Source organism: Manis javanica, chromosome 2 (genome assembly GCF_040802235.1).
Source record: "Manis javanica isolate MJ-LG chromosome 2, MJ_LKY, whole genome shotgun sequence".
Lineage (NCBI taxonomy): Eukaryota > Metazoa > Chordata > Mammalia > Pholidota > Manidae > Manis > Manis javanica.
Genome location: NC_133157.1, coordinates 183,078,236 through 183,098,760, shown reverse-complemented (window position 1 = coordinate 183,098,760; position 20,525 = coordinate 183,078,236). Strand labels below are relative to the sequence as shown.

General features: G+C 45.5%; 1 protein-coding gene across 1 annotated transcript; it reads right to left on the bottom strand.

The window, feature by feature from the left end:
- Nucleotides 1-25: 25 nt before the first annotated feature.
- Nucleotides 26-19,934, bottom strand: KCNS2 (potassium voltage-gated channel modifier subfamily S member 2). Its single transcript, XM_017668030.3, has 2 exons — nucleotides 19,324-19,934; nucleotides 26-18,701 (listed from the first exon to the last, which is right to left on the bottom strand). The coding sequence occupies exon 2, from the start codon at nucleotides 18,656-18,658 to the stop codon at nucleotides 17,225-17,227; it is 1,434 nt and encodes a 477-aa protein (XP_017523519.1). The 5' UTR covers nucleotides 18,659-18,701; nucleotides 19,324-19,934; the 3' UTR covers nucleotides 26-17,224.
- Nucleotides 19,935-20,525: the final 591 nt, after the last annotated feature.

The following is a 20,525-nucleotide window of genomic DNA, read 5'->3' as shown; positions in this document are numbered from 1 at the left end:
ATAACACAGGCCGTTTCTCACTTGTGCCTCATGCCTGCCCTCAGTTGGCAAGATGCCCTGTTCCTGCCATTCACAGCCAGATACCCCACTGGTGGAGCCCCCACCGTCGGCAGCATTGGTGGTCGCCACAGCAAGGGAAGGAGCACTGACAAGTCGCACACTAGCTGCAGCCAGCAGTGACGTGTCAGGGCAGCCACAGTCACATGACCACTCCTAATTTCAAGGGAGCAGGGAGGTGCAAACTTATGTAGATAACAAGCTTATCTACCTGGAGGGGAAAGGAGGGAAATGCCAGCGAGTTCACTGCCAAGGAAGGTATATCATCTATGGAAGCTCCTGTTCCTTTTTAAAATGGCATTTGTGCCCTAGGTAATGCCTTGAAGTAACACTGTCTCTGCTCTGTTGAGTCCTTACAAACAGTAAATTGTGTAATTTGATATAAATTATAAGACTGTTTTAAATATTGAAACCTTAAATATTGAAAAATTTATAAAGGCTATTGGAAATGAAGACTAAATTTACAAAATGTGTTCCACTGTACTGGAGTCTGGGGCAGTCAGATGAGTTGCTCAACTCGAACATTCATCTCTTCTTTTTTCCTTTCTTAATTGTTTTTCTTTTCAGTAACCTAATACCTTGCCAGATTTGATGAAATCTAATGACTGATTTGCTATCATCCAAGGAAAACTACCTGCATGAAATAACAAGAAACCTATAAAGATTTCAGTCCAGTTGGCTAAATAAGAAAATTTATGCAAATTAATTCAATGAGGCCTGTTAACCACTAATTCAGTCTCAACAAGGGTACTCCTTTTAATAGTAAATATTGAATTTTATAATTTGAATATTGTAATTTTTATGTAAATAGACTTCATACCCTATTCTTATATTTATATCTTTTAAAAATGCACACACATATTTAAAAGAAGAACAGAGGGCATTATTTTTATTTTAGAACCTTTAAGCATCAGAACATTTCAGGATAACCTGTTTTAAAATCTTTCCTCTCTTCCCACACCACCCCATACCAGTCCAAGAAAAGGAACTTATCATAAGTTTTGAAAAATCAAAGAAAGCCATGAAAGAAACCTTCAAGTCAGTAAGTCTTGATTAATCTTGATGCTTAGGAAAGAGAGTTTTCTAGTTATTTTAATGAGTTTAAGAAGAAGCTTCTTATTATTTTATTATGATTATTATTATTAGCCACTTATTATTTGATGGCTGAGAACATTCCAAAAATAGGTAAATGTACTTTCTGCCCACCCCCGTCCTTTAATACAGTATTGTTGTAAATGTAATTGAAGCTAACAAGTGAGGATTTCATCTTGCTGAAAAAGCCAGCATCATTGGATATATTTTCCTGTAGATGAGAAAGTTTTTCTTTGACTTAATAAACTTAGATGACTCATTTCGACAGATTTACAATACACTTAGCTTATTTTAGCATAGTTTTATGTTCATGATATGATTTAATTTGGCCAAAATGAATTGGAGAAGAAAATGTATTTATTTAAATGGGTTTCAAAATAATAGCATCTATTATTTGGGGCACTTACTGTGTCAGACACTATGCTAAATAACTTAACATAAGTCACTTATATGCTTTTCTATCTCTTTCTTTTACTTATTTACTGAATCACATCCTTAAAGTTTAAAATCACTCTCTACTCACTAAAGGATATGTAGCTTCTGTAGCAGAAATTATATGATGCATTATTAAGATATTTTTAAGTTAGTCACAGGAAATCTTTTCAAATCACTGACACATTAGCATTCAATAAGAATGCTATTTTTGTTTCCTATCCTGTATGTTAAAGATTAATGATTAAAATAAATCCTGAAAATACTAATAATATAACATTCTAAGTAGAATATCATTTTAAAAAACAATTGGAGTTACATTGCATTACTAACCTGTTATTAGGCACAAGTATTTAATTAGATATTTCATCAAAATTCTATTTGGAGTACTAGATATTTCATTTTTGGCTCCAAAGCCCAGGAATCTGAATTCTAGTGAGAGAACTATTTTTTTTTTGGTTTTTGGACAATCTGATAAGATCTGGATCTAGGGTGTCTGTATACCTCAGTTAGGTAGTCTGATGCCACTCAGTGGTGGCTTGTCCTCAGCTTCTCCTGTTTCATATCCACACAAAGCACCCACAACCTCAGCCAACCACTTCCCTGAGTCATGAAAAGACCTCAAGAGAGGAAAGCATATGATCAACTCAGTTGTTCCACCTATGTTGGAAAATATCATTAGCCAGACTCCCAGTTTATGCTCAGCTCATGCTGGACCATATCATTAGCCAGACTCCCTGGCACCTTGTTTTTTTACTTGATTAAGCTCCTTAAAATAAAATTCGGATTTTGGGGGTTACTCCTCTGTTTATAGAACTTTCCATACCAAGTTAAGAGTGAGTTCTGCCTCCTAGCATTCAAGACCTCCAACATGCCCCAACCAACGTGACTTCATCTTGCATTATTACTTTATTTGAGCCCTTTCTTCCACCAAACTCAAATGCTTCCAATCTCTATTATAATTATTTGGTTTATCTCATTACTGGATTTGTAGAGTTCCTGAAGGCAGAGACTTGGTATTTATCCATCTTTGTCCCCACAGTGCTTACCAGGATATTAGATGTAATTGGTAATAAGTAGAGTTTCATTGAATGCAATTAGCTCAAACAACAAAATGTCATCATTAATCAATAGGTTGACCTCTCCTCTTACATCCAGGTGATCATGGAAACAACAATAATAATAACATCAACTCATTTTTGAGCATCTATTAAGCCATGTGCTTTTGATATATTATCTGAAACCTCCACAACAACGAGCATAGCTTTTTTTCAGAAAAGAAAGAATTAGAGAAATTAAATGAGGTCACAAAAATAGTCAGTGCCAGCATGGAGCTCATCTGTCTGTCTAAAATTTTTGCTTTTTCCAACACACCACATTGCCTAATAAACACAGGAGTTCTGGCTTTAGAGTGTTTCACAGGGTTGCTAAGTCCTTCTGATCTGTCTTAGAAGGAGAAGCTTTTTATTTAAAACAGGAGAGGGCAATTGTTTTCTGAAATGACATCCTTTCTACATGTAGTGGGAAAAAAGCAGGGTGTGTGTGACGTTTCAAAGATGAGTTGCACAAGGGATTTTTTTCCTTCATTATTGGGATACTTGTGGAGTTCTTGTGCTTTGAAAGCTCTTTTTTTTTTTGTAAACTGGAATGTGTTCTTTTCCTTACCAAAGTCTGTCTTTGAGTAGAGGAACATTAATCAGCAGAGTAGAAGGTGCATGGCCTCAAGAAGCTGAATTACCTGGGTTCAATCCCAGCTCTTCTTCCTTAACACTTTCTTTTCTCTGGGCAAGAATAACCAGCCAATCTGTGTTTCAATTTCTTTATCTGTAAAAATGCAGCAGTTGTGAAAATCAAGTATTCTAGTACATGTAAAATACTTAACAAAGTTCCTGGCATATGTCACATAGACAGTAGCTTAAAAAATAAACTTTTAACCCATTTCAGTTTAGTACATTGTCTTTGCAAGAATGAGGGAAAGGGCTCTTTCATTAGCCAGTGTGTTGTAACTTCTGAGATGCAGAAAGAGCCTCCTAGAACCCAGGTGTGTCTTCCATTAAGGGTCTGGCCTACTCTCAGGTAGTGATATGCACTAAGGAAAATCATACTCAATTTTTGAATGTATTTCTTTCTACCTAGAGCAAAGTAAGTTGTTAGGTTAAGCTAAGCTTTCCCCTCTCACCCCACTTTAAGACTGTCCATTCTATTTTAGAGATATTATGAAGGCCAACATTTATGGCCTCATTTGTGAAGACCCATCAGGAATTTCAAATTATGCCCCTAAAGTGTTGTTTCATTAAGGTTTTAGCATTCTTGATCCTTAAAAATACGAAACATGTAATTGACTAGATTTCCCTATTTAATTTACTTTGGTCCCAGGAAACTCAAAATCAAATTTATAGCTAATAGCATTAAGGAGTGCTATGACCTACATACTTAACATTTTCCCAATACTGTATTTATAAAAACTGGAAGATTTTTAGAAAGAGAAAAAAAAAGGACTATTTGGAGGTCTGATAGTAGATACTGTATACTTAGAAAGGTCTGGTTCCCTGTCATGCAATTTTTTAATTTTCTCATAGGGTTCTTGGGGGAGTAAAATATAGTAATGTGCGTGGAGGGGATTTGTTGTTCAGATTCTGCTCATAGAACCCTCTGGAATATTCCACAGGTGAGTATTGCCACCCATAGCAACAGGGATCTCTAGGGCACGAGGCTCCTGGAGACTAGGATAACCCCTGGCTTCCTTTTTGAGGGGCCAAGATAGAGAACATCATAATGCCCTTGGCCCTCGCACCCGCAACCCTCAGCAACATGTTCACACCACATTTTCACAACAACTGATTTAGGCTGATCAGGCAGGCACCATATCTTCAGGCCCCCGGTCAGCCAACAGATAAGAATCCCTTAAAAAGCTGGTCTACCTATCGGTGTTTTCCCATTTTTATTCATAAGCCACTTCATATTCTCAATGAAAAGAGAAGGATATGAAGAAAAATAAAAGAGAGAGCAAAGGGAAATTGGATTTTTTAGCATGATGGAAATAACAATTACAACCAAAAATTACAAAAGAGTGTCATACCCCACATTTCCTCAGTAGGAAAACCAGTCTATTCCATTTTATGAGAGCACTTAAAGCCAATAAATTCTAAAACTTTTCTAGTAGAAAATTCAGTGCCTTCCTGTGTTTAAGCCAAGCAACTAATTGTTTTATAAGTTTTTAAGAATTTTCCAAGGTAAAATGTAATTAGTTGAGTGGAAGCTAAATAAAACCTGATACTAAAGCTAACAGCTTTTAAATATTCTCTTTCTAATGTTCCAGTGTATACAGAGCATGCTTGATGTGGGCAGTCCTGCAGCTGTGCAGTTTTTTCAGCCTTCCCATTTATTCCATGGCAGCTTTCTTTCCTATTTAGAAAGAGAATATTCTTAGCAAAAATATTTAAATGAGAAGACATAATGCACTTGGAACAAAAGTCTATGATGTTAAAAAACAAGATGCACTGAGGAAACCTGAAATGTAGAACTATTTCATTATTGATGAATCAATGTGCAAATTCGTGAGTTCATTCCTTGTTGACCTTTCATAAAGTCTATAGTTTTTCTTTTTAAAGCATACCAGCTGATGACCATGAATCAGTTTACAAGGTTAGAACATGGTCTCTGAAAATTATATCTGATATTAGGGCCTGATATTAGTAACTAATGAACATGGACCTTTAAAAGTTTCAGCAAGGCTTTCCAATTTTGAGGGTAAATTAATTGCTTTAACCAGTAAGTAGCGATTTGGGGTATGATTCAGTAATTAAGTGTGGCAGACAATCACACGAGTCCCAAGCAAAATGTTTTTGAAGTTCTTAGTGCAAAATGACTTCAATTTCACATAAATCTAATGGGTTGCTAGTTTTTCATTCTTGTTCAGCAAATCCCGATGTCTTGCCCAGTTCCCCGACATTTATCCAAAGCAATGATATCAAATATGTACAATGTGTACAAGAGCATACAATATTTGTCTATGTAGGGTAACCATTTCTAACTGGGCTGAAAGGAAGCAACAGCTTCTGGCAGAAAAGGCCTATTCTTACTCTGCCCAATTTGAAACATTCATTTCTTTAGTTCTTAAGGTTGTTATAAAAAGACAAGAGAGCTTACCTCTCTTACAAATAGGTACTCCCCAAAGGTAGGTGACTTTAAAGCTCTGCTGCTGACTGGCTGCATGATCTTGGGTGAGTTACGCAGCCTCACCAGAAATCCTACCTTATTTATCAGAGAGCAAACTCCGAGAATTATGAAAAGCAAATGAGACTAAAGTAAAGCACCCAAAGTCCATAGTACACTGCCTGGCACCCAGTGAGCTCTGGTGACTTACACTTTTTTTACTCATCAACAAACATGTGGAGCACCAGCCACATGCCAGCTTCTGTGCTAAGTGTGGAAATACAGAAACGAAGGCAACACGGTTCCTGTCAAAGAGCTGATGCTTACCACTGGGTGCCAGGCATCGCCGGCACACAGACACATGTCTGTGCTAAGTGTAGTAAGAAAGCTATCAATGGAGTCCTACAGCAGCGGGATTTGAGGAAGGTTTCAATGAAGGGGTATTTGAACTGGCCATGAGGCTTGGGAAGGCAGGAGAGGAGAGGTGAGAAAGAATATTTGGTAATAACTTTCAGTGTCTAAGGAAATTCATTACATAAGGAATGCCTCTTGTGAACATGCATGAGAAAAATGTAAAATTACAGTATCTGGCTGATGTGATTCTAATAAATATCAGATGGTACTGGACTGTAAGATAAAAGTATTCATCAACTGATGAATGGGTAAATAAAATGTGGTATACCCATACCAGAGAATATGGGTCAGCACTAAATAAGGAATGAAATAATGGGTACAGGGGTTCTTTTTAGGGTGATAAAAATGTTCTAAAATTGATTGTGGTCATGGTTAACTAACTAAATATATTAAAAACCACTGAATTGTAAACTTTAAAAAAATGAATATATTATATTTAGCTATGTTATAACCATAAAACAAGGTTTTGAACTACAGGGGGGTGCAGGGGGAGATAAAAATACATCTGCGTCGTTACTCAGAACTATTCTTAGTACCTACAAGTATCACCAAGGGCACCCACTAGAAAGCACACCGTCAGTATTCAATTCAATATCAATATTCAGTCAGTATTCTCAGAATAAACTCAGAGATGACTTTTGCAGATTTGTCTTTTATGGTGATTTTGATGTTTGTCAACAGCATCACACGCAATTCAGTAACACCTGTATGCTAATGACTCATGAATTCCTTCCTTGAGTCCAGATTTCTTAAAACTCCATTCCCAGGCATTCTTAATGTCATACACATAACTCAAGTTTAACATGATCAAACACTACTCCTTAACCCCTCCCCACTTTAATATCCTCATCTACAAAATGAGAATAAGAATAGAATTTATTTTACAGGGTTGCTGGGTAAATTCAATGCATGAATGCATGTCAAGCTCTCAAAACAGTCCTTAGTGTTCCTGCCCCAGTAATCTGGGCCTACGCTCTTCTTTCCTATACCCCTCCTCACACTGTAAGTCCTAGCTCAGATGTCCCCTCTTCTCTGAAGCCAGGGAGGTGCCACATCATGTCCAGCATCTCACAGCTAGTGCACAGCAGACAAGTTCACACTAGAAGTTCCTTCCCCACACCAGCACATGCCCCAGCAGCTGTGTTAGTGCCCCAGCCCGTGAACTGATGGGCCCAATAAGTGTGCAGACCACGTTTTGCTCAGCTGAGCACAAAGAAGATAGATGTAAGTGAAGGGCTCATATTTAGTCTTCAGTTTTTGTTTTTTGCTGGAGGATCAGCAGTGAAACATTGCTGTCAGGAGTGCCCGTCTGACCAGTGCAAAGTGATACCTGCATCCCCACAGTGGGCACAGCTGCCCTGAAGCCTAGCTCTGAGTCGTCACTGTCGGAGCCCACCCCAGAGGAGAGAGGTGCTTATATATTGATCCATTTTGGCATTATTCACCAGCAAACTGGTTCATGCATTAGTGATTACTCAATGGGAACGGCTTGGCAGCCCTTCCTCAGTTTTGGAGCTCATTCCAAAATGCCAGTTGCTGGGAGGCTGTCCCTTCCAATCTTGGTGGTGGCACTGCTGGACTGGCAGATCACAGGACTCCAGCCTGGAAAGCTTTGCTAAGGCTGTCCATGCAGTGAAGCCCCGTTTCAGAGGCCTCCCAACCTTTGCTTCAGTTATGCAGCAGATCAAACCAACTCCCCAAGGACCTGTGATTTCTCTAGCTTCACTCCAACTAAGGGGTCCCTACCCCCACACTTGATGCCGGCCCCTTGGCCCATGGCTCACTTACCATTTTTTGGTGTTTACTCTGTGCCAGGCCTTGTGCTGAGCACTAGAGATAAACAGCCCTGTGCTCATTGAGCTTCCAATTAGGAGGGGATGACAGGCATCACCCAGTAAACAAAAGTGACGAATGATAGCAAGAGCTAAGGAGGAAAAGTATTGGATGCTGTGAGACATGGGTGTAGAAAAACATAATTTAAATTGGGGGAATGCAGAGAAAGCCTCTCTATGGCAGTAATGTCTATGTGAGCCCTGTAAAGCAGCTCTTTCCACCTCTCTTGCCTAAAGGTAAGGCTGCCCCTCTCACTCACCCTCACATTCACAGACACACAGAGGCATAACCATACCCAGATACATACACACACCTGCACAGACACGCAGATCTACACTGAGACACAGATACGCACACAGGCACACAGATACTGAGAAACATGCGCATGCACACAGGCACTCATATGCACAGACACATACACATGTGTACAGCCCTCTGTGACAGTCCAGACCTGCCCTGGAGGGGTCATCTGAGGGGCCTTTTCACCCAATGGCACACATGTGAAAGAATTCGGGTCTGAGGGCATGTGGAGAAGCCATTCCCACTGCACTCCCCACAGGACTTGGCACACGGCTTTGCACCCAGCTAAATGATGGCTCATGGCGGGTTTAATTCTGTCTCTTGGTTTGTCTCCTGGGGTGTGTGCCGGGGCCATCGCCCCAGTCTCTGAATGTGTGACAGCAGCAGGTTCTCATTGCCAGTCGTCAGGCTCATTCCTGAAATATCAGCACAGACGAGTCCCTCAGCATCAGGACTTGCTAGTTCCAAAGCTTTGGCACACATTTACATAGTCCCATGGGAGCTGGGAGCCTAGGTAAACAAGAAGGTCAGTAGGATATTGTAGTTTGACTGACTGGAATGTTTATTTTCCTGACATGAGAGGGTGTCTTCAGAAATGGGGAGTCTCATCAGTAATCTCATATTTTAAAAATGACAAATAGTAACATTTAAATGTGCTCAAATCATTGGCTCCTAGGTTCCAGGTCAGAGTGAGGGCAGGGGAGAAGTGAGTGACTTCACCTGCCTGGAGGAAGAACCCAGACTTACTTCTGGGGCTCCGTGGGTTCCCACCAGCACGTCATTCCAAAAGCAGTTCTCAAATCTCAGATCTGCGAGAGGCATGAAGAATGCTGTGTGGCCTCTTGTCAGCAAGCAGTGGGGAAGCCTGGGGGTGCATTATGGTTCCCCTCCTCTCCTCCCACATGTTCCACAAAAAGAAACTCAGGCTGCAGCCCCGTGATAGTTGCCTTTGTAATGACTGACCCTGAACACAGTGGGTTACCATTCAGCTTCTCCCAGTAGAGTCAGCCCTGGCAGATGCACAGCGTTTGCCAGAAAAATCGATACGAAGCTGACAGATCACAAGTGAGTCATGCCAGCTCTCCTCTTAGGAAATGGTTAGATGGGTGTCTGACTGATAACACCTCAGTTCTTTTCATAGTAGGTCTGAAAATAGCTCACAATTCTTTAAATGTCTGGAGATGTAGGCAGTGAAAAGAGTTTTGAGTGGAAAAAAACCTCCCTGAGAACCCCAATTCTGTTTGTACCACATTCCCCCCATCTGCCTGCCTCATACCACATCCTTGGATATACAGAGAGGCTTCAGTGCTGGACAGACTCTCTTTGGGAGACTGTGAGTCTAGGACTCAGGATTGGTCACCCTTGGGCAGGTAGTGAGCCTGGTCTTCCAATATTCAGGCCCTTTGTTCTGGCCCTTGTTAGAAGCCTCATGGGTCCCTAGCGCCTGCCCCTGGTTGCCCCATTTAAAGGCAACTCCTTCCTAAACAGACCACTTCTCTGCCTTAGATCTTTAATGGGCCCAGGATTTTTCACTTCCTTCACCTTCCCGCTTCATGTCTGTGGCTAGGTTTTGAGCATAGCACCAGCAGAGCCAGAGAAGTCACCTGTAGTTAAGATACAAATAAGGGGCCCACCCTTAAAGGCTTGATTTCATAGGTAGAGTGATACCCAGGAATACATTGTTAAAAATTCCCCAGATGATTCCAATCCACATTAAAGTGGCTGTAAAAATCTGTACTGCTTCGGGGCCACAGCCATACTCTTTACATATATTTCCCTTACATTTAATGTAGTGCATGGCAATTGCCCAGCTGTCAGGAAATGATAGCTATAGAAAGTAAACGGCTAACTAAATGGAGAGGATTCAAACATGACTGAAATTCCAACCTGAGCAGCTGAAAGCACTGTGGCTGCATTATCAGAAATGAGGGAGAAAGCAGCAGGAAAGCAGTCTTGGAGTGAAGGTGGTAAGCCCAGCTCCAGACATGGTGACTCCCAGATGCACATGGGTAACATGCATGGGCCTCAGGTGACATGGGGCCAGGCAAGGAGACATACAAATCATTGGCACCCTAGCTGAGGCTACAGTGGGTGAAGAGCACTGCAGGCTGTTAAGGACAGAAGTTTGGGGGAAATGCATGATGATAAGGGGCAGGAGCATGAAGACCCAGAGGGCTGTGAGAGGGAGAGGCAGAGCCCGTGGAGGGCCAGCAGTGGGCTATGTCCAAAGAACTTAAATGTGCAAAAAGCTTAGAGTTTGGTCTATGGGGTCAAAGAATTAGGAGGAGCTTGAGAACTGAGGAAGGGCCACGGAATTTGGTTTTTAGGACAGCATCTTCAAGAGAGCAGTTTGCAGAGAGTGGTAGGAAGAGAAACCGATCACAGAGTTAAATGAGGAAATGGGTGAAGAGGACAGCTGAGGCTTCCAGCAGAGATCAACCACTGGGAATTTCTCAGGGGAAAGGAGAAAGGATGACAGCCAAATGGGCCAGCAGAGGAAAGCAGGGCTTTGCATCTCACTCCTACGGCTGACAGTCTGTAGAGTGGTCTTCCTTTCTCCTGTTTCTCCTTGTACCCCTTGTGGGCAATCTCACCCATGGTCTCAACTTCCATTTCTCAGCTGAGGAAACCATCCCAGGCCTCCCTCTGCCCTCTGCACACCTGTGCCTATGTGTCCCCAGCACTCAGAAAGGGGACTAAGCCTTGGGACGGATCCAGGTATTCCCTGTCTCTCTTGGTGGCACCATCCACCCAACCATCCAGTCACCATCCAAGCCAGAAGCCAGGAACCATCTCACCCTCCTTCTCCCTCATCCCACATCCAGTCATTGGCAGACTCCTATAGAGTCGCTCTCCTTGGCAACCCGCCCTGCCCCTTCCTCTCCAGCCTACTTCCTTCTTATCTGGCCTCAAATAGGTCTCCTGGCCCTTCCCAGGCCTCCAGGTTAATGCCAGTCCTGTTCTGACAGCACTAGTATGCTCAGGACATCCCACCCCAGTGACAGAATGAAGCTTGAGCTCCTTCAACAGCCTTCCTCTGGGCTGTTTTTGCACCATGATTCTTCTCAGCCATGCTGATTGATGTGTTTCTTACACATGCTGGCCTGTGTGGACCTCCCTGTCTTTGCTTGGTGGAGGTTGCTTCCCTTTCCCTTCCCCCCATCTCTCCATTTCTGACTCCCACCACCTCCTCTGTCTGGCCAACACCTGGTCCTCTTTCCTGCAACCCAGTAGTCCCATCTTCAATGGGACACATTCACTGCATCTTTCCTTGTGTCCACATGCCCTCTTCACCCAAAGGCTTTCAGTAGTTTCCATATCTCTGTTCCACCAGCCTGTGGCCCCCATGGTTGGGGAGGGACCAGGTGGAGATGGGGGCATGGACTCCTGCACTACCACCTCCCAGGAGGCCACTGGTGGGCTCAGGGCAGACTCAGGGCATGCTATGTTGACAGGAAAGAAAATGAATTCAACGGAAGGCTAATATAATTCATTACACACAGCTTCTCCTGTTCTCCTTAACTTACTGTCTGCTCTTTCCCCCTTGTTCTTTTCTTTTATTCACTCTCTTCTCTTGGAACCCCTTGTCTGTCTTCTTCTCCCTGGCTGTTTCTTCCCTTTCCTGATGTAAGAACTTGCACCAGCCCTCAGGCAGAGTCTTCCTTCCTCCTCTGCCATGTCCCTTCCCCTTGGCCATGTCTTAAAGGCCTTGTTTGTATGTAGGTTCTGCTGAAAGCATCAGGTTTTCACCTGCAGACAAAGCCACTTGCTTTGGAGAATTAAGCCCAGAGGAGGAGGATATTGACAAATGAGGCCACAGGAGGAGGGAAATGTTTCCTGTCTTTAGATCTACAGTATCAGTGGGTTGTGATTCCAAGACAAGGTCCTTGGGTAGAAACTCTAGTTAAAATTCTCCTAAAAATAAGAGGAGATAATAACCATGTGAGTGTAGCATTTAAGTTCTTACCTCAAGAGGAAGTGTTTGTTTTTCTTTTTAAGATGCAAGGCATCCTGGCCCCAAAATATCCCTGAACATACATTTATACCCCTGCTGGAGGGAGGAGATGCACTCTTCCCCGCTTGATGGGAATACAAGGACCTTGGTAACCCTTAGTGCCTGCTCAGGTCTGCATATTGGTCCCCCAATGCCCATTGTCAGCCATAGAAGACTGGGGGCAAGGTGAACACAGGTCACCACACCCTCCTTCAGGTTATGCTGCAGTAACACCTACAGATGGCCCTGCTCCTCAGTGAGGATGGGGGTGGCCCATCATCCCATGTCCACTTAGGGAAAGGGGTGGGAGATCCCAGGCTATGCAAAGGAAACCAATATAAAATGGCAGAAAGGTAGCCCTGTGGCTAATTTTCTTCTCTAATGATTTTTAATAAGATGACTTTGATTTCAATGTGAATAGCTTAAAGCCTAAAGGAGACACTGGTTGATTGTTTTCAAACTGTTCACCTGGCACAGACACCAGCTTATGTATTTCTCTGGTATCATTGTCCCTGGAACTGTTGTTTATTGTAGTTGGCTGTGAAGAGAGAAATGAAAGCAAATAGAAGGTTCTTTGTGAGCAATCCTTCTGCTCTGCTTAAAAATAAATTAAGGATATTGGGATCTGCTCCCTGCTATAACAAAGAGGTAGAGGGACATGCAGAAATTCTGTTTTTACATTGAGATGAAGAACTGGGCAGAGCTCTAAAGATGATGTAATCCAACCTCATTTTGCAGCAGTGGGATGTGAGGTTCAGCGAGGCTAAGTGGTGAGCCTAAGATTATAGAGCTGAAGGCAAAGGAAGGAGCAGAGCCCAGTGAGCCCAGTGACCTTCCTACAGGTTTGCTGCCTTCAGAATGGCTCCTAGTTTAAGTCACTACCAGGTTAAGTAGGTGTTGAGGGCTGGTTCTATGTATCTCCCAGCAATATTCATAGCATACCAACCTGGACCGTCAGCTTACCCAGAATCTGATTTACTGTCAAGGAGGTACTGCAGCCGGAGGGAGAATGGCACCTGGGTGGGGTGGGACTGCTATTGGCAAACCCATTAGTGGTGCGGAGCAAGATAGTGTGGAAGGGGAAAATCCTGCAAGAGATGTCTGTTGCACAAGGGCTCCAAAAATAAACTGCCAGTCCTCTACAAAGCAGGCTGATAGCTTTAGATACTTGGTGAAAAAGGGACCCTACCTCTACATGCCTGCAAAGAATAAATACAACTCTTCCCACCAAATGCCCAAAAAGCCCAGGAGATCTGGACAGTTCTCAGGAAACCCGGTCCCCACGGTCGAATACCCTTGTTGTGTTTCCCACTCTATGTGCAGTAAGTGCCTTAAGGAAATGAAAATAACTTTTTGCTATTTAATCTGCAGGCTCCTCCAGGCTGGAGTCCTGAATGTGTCAGTGTTACTCCTCATTCCCAAGTCGAGACAGAGAATAAAGTGCAGCCATCAGCCATAACGTCTCAGCAGCGCCTCTGTCAATGCTTGCACAGTAGTGTGTTAATGACTGTTAACACCGACATCGCAAATACAGCATTCTCAATTTTTAAAATTACAGCTCTGTAATAAGTCATGCTGTTAAAACATACAAGAAATACCAGCTAAACCTTCAAGTAGATAACATACAGTCTGTACACATCACTGCCATCCCAAAGTGCATAACAAATCATTTTCTTTGAAATGAGGCAAGAATTAGCAGGTAGTTCAATTATTTGAGTACTAAGATAAGTAGAAGTAACAAATCCAAATATTAAATACCAATTACTAACTGAGGAGCTACAACTTAGTTTGGCATTACAACATGCCCCTCTTCAGTAGCAAACCCAGGAAATACGGGGATTTGGCAGAAAACACCAACCTATATAATCAATGGACATCTATGCAACAAAGACTATATCACTTCCCAGCCAGCACTTTCAAAATTCTCATCACATATGTTATGAGAAAAGCCTAGCCCATGTATTTGCCCCATGGGTGTCGAAAATAACAACCTTCAAATGTCAGGAGTGAAGCTGCTCTCAGGGCAGCAGCTGGAAATAAGTGACCTGAGGCTTCTACTGTGTCCCCCTAAAGGAGGTTTATGGGTCAGTCTGAAAGCCTGGTGGCCAAAGTTGCCTCCTCATACTTATATTCTTAACCCCAGAAACAAAGAAGAAAATTAACCTGGCCTCCCTGACTGGTTTCAGGGACTGGAAGAAACTGCTACATAAGATGTTACCTAGTAGCATCAGTCAGCCCAGTAGGGAGCACTTGTGCACTGCTGGTACTGTGGGGGAGAGGAAAGTTATTTCCCCCAGGTCAGTCTGAGTCTCCGTCCTTTGTGGAAATTAACTCAGGTGTTTAGACCAGCTGTTCTCTCTGCCTCTTACCTGAAACCACCACTTGTAGATCTCGATGCTATTAGGACATTCTCATTCTCAGAAGGGACTGAAGGTCCAGGATGGGCAAAGCAATATTTTATACAAGTATATATATGTACAAGGGATATTAAAAAGGCAGTCTCTAAAGCACTTTGGGATTCCCCCAATGAAAGGCACCAGATAAAAGCAAAGTCATTACCAAAATGGAAAGTCAAGTGTTCTAGCTTCCACATCTGCAAAGAGTAACTACTAGGGAGATCTCTTTATTAGCGGTAAAACCTGTCTGTTTAGAAAAATACTCATGAAAGTGACTGAACTCTTCTGCCTCCTTCCTTGTTTCTACTTTTCACAAGCTTTGTGATTGTGAATGTGACCGTGGATATCACACTAGGCAACCCGATACCATCAGCCTTGGCAAACTGAACAGCCCTCACTTGCCTTCAGTGCAGCTGGGGATGATTTTGTTAATTCTCTGGAGCCATCAGCCAAAGCCAAGTAGTTCATGTACAGATTCTGAAAAATAACCCTGCTCTTCTGACTTGGTGGCCAGATGCCCCTAAGTCATCTCACGTTTCCTAATGCTGCTGAGAAACAGATGTAAGTGGTAGACCATCAGGCACTAGGAGGTGGCTGCCTCCCTGCCCGCATGAGGCTCCAGCCTGATGGAAGGATCCCAACTGGGGACTCAAGGGAGTAAGTGACTAGTGCATTCATCCAAGAAATTGCCTGCTAGGTAGTGGCCATGGCAACTACAAGTACACAAAGCCTTTTGACAAGATCCTTGCCACCCCCATGAGGTATGTATTATCTTCCAACAACTAAGACACAAAATGGACCTCTTTAGGGAAGGTCCAAGCCTTGCATAAAAAGCCTAACTCCATGCTTAGGCCCCTGGATTCTGTAGCCTTTCCAAAAACTGAACAATAATGGGAGCCAACAGGAAAGCCTTCTGATTACCTAGAAGGTAACAGAGAACTATTTTTATAAAGCATTCCAGGTTCCCCTTCACAATGTTACTGCACTAGTTAACTGAAGAGGAGGAGGAAGGGTGGTTTGGAAAAGGAAAGAGTTCTCAACCTTCAACACAAGTTTTAAAGTTTCAAGGTCTTTTAAAGAGCACTAAGCTTTTCAAGTTTGCTATTATTTATGACCCTTTATGAAGCAGCAATGTTTTGTTTTACAATTCTTTCCTTCCTTCTGGCCTCTACCCCCACTCTCCCAACAAAAGGCCATGAAAATGGAAACAGGAACTATAATATTTCCATCCTGGATAAGCCATACAGCCTTCATGCATGTCTGTATTTTGAGTACACACTTCCACACCAACAGGTTTCCATGTCATACAGGAACTCCAGGGCAATTAAAGTATCATATATAACAGTTTGTATCCTAAAAGCAAAATTATCTAACTAAATTCTGCTTGGAAGTAAAAGGGCTCTTATTTGATAAGCTTTCAGAGCAGGCGACAAAAGTTTCTAAGCTACTGCCCTTGCTAGCAATCCAACGTTTTCCGTGAGGACACAAGACAACAGTAAATGCCTTCTGAGAAAGACATACAACCTAATTTCTGAAGACCTTAAGAAATAAATATTGCAAAAACATGCTAATATCTAAGACACAGCAAAGTTTGGTCAAGTGGCGTAGACCAGGAACCTCGGCCAGAAATGAATTTCACCTAGGAAAGTCGGAGGCCTGAATTCAAAAGGTCTTTCAGCATCTTGTAATTTGGCCGATACTTAGCTGAAGCCCTGTCCCTAATGCATCTGTTCTTGGGAAAAATTTTTAATCTTCACTACATATTTAACTGAGTAACATTCTCTAAAGAACAACATTATGAGATGAACATCAGTGTACATGGTTCTAAAGGTGACTGGTGTACCCATGCAAGCCACAGAGCTATAGATCATTTATAAAAACAATCAGAGACTTGCACTGGTCATGTGTGCATAACTTCACATTCTCTTTGTTTTGGTATTAAAACTAAATGGAAGCAATGGATAAAGAACTAAGATTTTGTTTTCACATGACTGTGAGCAAAATCTTGTCATATCCTCGCTGACCCCGTGCATAACTTCACATTCTCTTTGTTTTGGTATTAAAACTAAATGGAAGCAATGGATAAAGAACTAAGATTTTGTTTTCACATGACTGAGCAAAATCTTGGCATATCCTCGCTGACCCCATAGATGTGTTTCCTCTGGACAGATTTGTGGGGGCTTTTTGTACAGAACTCACATGACAACCTCAGAAACAGGAGCACAAACAACTCACAGACAGTACTGGGCCGCAAGCACTAGAATACACAGTGAACAGGAAAATTAGCATTCTGGGGGGCTACTCATCTGGCAGAAAGGTGAACATTTTATGTCCACAATGCAAAGACCAATGAGTGTCATTTCAATGAAAGGTGCAAAGTTATGGTGTCGGACACACTGCCAAGACTTATTCTAAATACCATGAAACAACCTGGGGTGCATAGCCCATGCCTCTCTCCCCTTTGGGGCTGGGCATATTCCTTACACCTAAGGTGCCAGAGGAGCAAGAGGCAGCTCAATAGGGGGGGTTTGAGGATGACAGTCCTTCCCAGCTAATTCAGGGAATCATTTAAACTTAGTTCGCTTGGTGAGCTCCTACTCATGTTTGTCAGACTTGCCATGAGGGACTTAACTTTATGGGCATAGTAGTCCCTTAAATTAACGGAAGGGACCTCCTTCATTCCATCTCCAAAGTCACAGCTGCGCATGGCACTCTCAAGCTGCTTTTGGCGCCGATAAAAGTGGGAGAACTTATTGAAGATCAAGGTGATGGGCAGTACCACCACGAGAATACCTGCCAGGATGCAGGCAGAGGCGGTCAGCTTCCCTGCCGTGGTCCCTGGGACCACATCCCCATACCCCACAGTGGTCATACTGACAGTGGCCCACCACCAGCAGGCAGGGATGGTGGCCAGGCCCTCATTCTCCTCCTTTTCAATGGTGTAGGCCACTACAGAGAAGATGGAAATCCCCACAGACAGGTAGAGCAAGAGCAGCCCTACTTCTTTGTAGCTGTATTTCAGGGTAGCCCCCAGCGAGCGGAGGCCAGTGGAGTGTCTGGCCAACTTTAGGATGCGGAAAATCCGCATCAGCCTCAGGACCTGGGCCACCCTGCCCAAGTTGGCCAAGGTAGGTGTGCTCTCCACCACCAGGTTCACCACTAAGGTGATGTAGAAGGGGACGATGGACATGAGGTCGATAAGGTTTAGGGCATTCTTGAAAAACTTGAGGAAGTCGGGGGCCACAGCAAACCTGGCCACCAGTTCAAACGTGAACCAGGCGATGCCAAAGTGTTCCACTATTTCAAACCTGGGGTCCTCGCCAGGGTTGCCCTGGCTGTCGGGGATTTGAAAGTCTGGCAGACTGTTGAGGCACATGGTGATGATGGACCCCAGCACCACCAGAATGGACAGGATGCTGAAGACCCTGCTCAAGACAGAGTAGCCGGGATTGTCCAGCGCCAGCCACAGCTGCCTGCGGAAGTTGCCCAGGGGCTGCCCATCGAATTTGGAGGCGTCATTGTAGAAGGCCAGGATCTCATCGAAGGAGGACGTGGTGCTCTCCTGTTCGCTCTGCTCGTCCCACTTCTCCTGCTCAGGCTCCACTTTGCGGCCGTGGTAGCTGTAGCTGCAGCAGGAGTCAATGAAGAACTCGTTGATGCCCCAGTACTCGATCTCCTGGCTGAAGGAGAAGACGCACAGCTCCGCCATGACGTGAAGCTTGCCGGTGTGGTAGAAATGCAGCACGTAGGGAAAGAGCTCAGGGTTGCGGTCAAAGTAGAACTCTCTCTGGACATCGTCGTAGTCATCACAGAGCTCTAGAATGGCCTCGCGCGAGTGGCAGAGCAGCAGGCGGCCCAGGCGCGTCTCGGGGAAGCGCAGTAGCGTATGCGAGCGCAGCCGCCTCTTGAAGCCTCCGACGTTGATTCGGATCTCTCCATCCTCGACGTTGGTCTCGGACACGTCCCACAGGCTCTGGCCGGTCATGCTCGAGACGCCCAGCCGCCCGCGCCGCGCGGGGGCGCTATACCTGGAAGCCGAAGGAACCGCGTCCGGTGAGAGCGGGATGCTCAGGGCTCGGGCACCCCTCCCTCTCTCCCACCAGTCTCTGGAGGGCCCAGCCCTCTCCGGGGGGGGAGGGGGCTCTCTGGGTGCTGAAGGACACTGAGATGGGGGAGACGCTGTGGGGTTTGGTCCCCTCCCTGAGAAAGGCTGCAGGGGGTTGTTTCCACCAGCGTAGCAGCACCTCCACCCCCACCCCAGGGATCCTGTCGGTCGTTTTAAGCTTTCGGGGGTCGCGCCCTGGAGGCTCTCAGAGCCCTAGGAAGCTGACCTTGCCCGTGGGCGGGCGGAGGAGACGCCCCCGCCCGCTCGCCGCAGACAGAAGGGACCGGACCTGGAATGCTCACGGGCAGGGCTGGGCTGAGATGAGGAGCGCGTAGCTCCGGGAGGGGGGCGGGGAAATTCACCGCTCTGTTCCGTAAACCAGGGCTGGGGGAAGGGAGCTGGCCTGACGTCCCCGACGCCCAGCCCCTACTCCTGGAGTCCCCCCGCCTCCCAGCCCGCCTGGCGCCGTGCCCCCGAGCCGCGTGTGCCGCGCCTCACCCAGCGGAGCCGCCTGGGCTTGCCCTGCGCGTTCTGGAAGCTCTTACCTGCGAACACCGGAGCCCACGGCAGAGGCCGGCGGGAAACTTCCCAGACCTGCTTGTTAGCATCGTTGCGGCCGCCGCTGCTGGCTGGCTGTGCGTGTGCGCGCGGGTGTGTGTGTGAGCCTGTGTGTGCGCCCTGCGGGCCGGCGGGCGGGGTCCGCCAAGCGTCTTCTCCTGTCTCTGGCCGGAGGCGCCGCCGTTGCCCGCAGTTGCCAGAGGCTCACAGGTGGCTGCGTGGCCCCAGCCCTCGCAAAGCACCCCCTGCCTCGATCTGCGCGCCTCTCAGCCCCCAGGAGAGACAGCAGCCCGCGCCGCAGGCGCCCGCGGGAGGTGGAGCGGGAGCGGAGCCCGGGCGCCTGGGCGCGGGCCCTGCGCCGGGGTGCGGCGCGGTAGTGCTGAACGGACAGCTCCGCGCGCCCCAGCTCCCGGTACGGCCGCCGCCCCAGACTGGAGATGCAGCCTCCGCCTCGGCTTCTCTGCTCTCCCCGGCGCGCCCTGGCGACCCCTTTGCGTCTCCAGCTCCACTCAGGGCCGACACTTTTCCTAATCCCGCACCCATCCCCTGGTGGCAGCTATTATTGTCACCGTCCCTCCTCTCAGGGCCCAACTAGGGACTGCCTATGGCGACCTTTCCTTTTCAGAGGGAGCCAAACTGGGAAACAAGGGGCCATTTGCGCGCGTACGGGGGAAGGGCAGGACGCAAGGAACCCCGCGTTTCCCCCTTTTAGGGACCTGAAGAAAAGTTTCCTGAAGCTGGGGGAGTGGGATGTTGGGGAACGGCAGCAGGAGAGAAGAGGCGGCAGAGGAGCCTGAGGTTGAGCTTGGTTGGCTGCCGGAGGCGGCAGGGCAGGCCTGACCGGTGTGGGAGCGAGTCACAGAGCTCTGTTTGGGAACTCTGTGTGGGCACCTAGTGTGTACAGGCCGATGTGGTGTGAGGGCTTCAGAGGAGTGCAGGGAGCTAGCTGTGTGTGTGTAGTCTGAAGACAGTAGGACTTTTCAGTGTCTGCACGTGCCCTGTTGATAAGAGTGGGATGTCTGAGAGCTGAGGCAGTGTGTACAGTGTCAAGACAGAGCAATCTGGGGGCAGTGTGTGTACAGTGCACTATATACAGGGTAGTATTCAGTGGTACTATGACAGGATATGTGTATGTAATAAAATGACAACTGTGTGCATGAGGACAGGGCAACTGTGGGTGTGGATCCAG

Excerpts from the sequence above, each read along its gene's own strand:
- KCNS2 (XM_017668030.3), bottom strand. The coding sequence starts at position 18,658 with ATGACCGGCCAGAGCCTGTGGGACGTGTCCGAGACCAACGTCGAGGAT.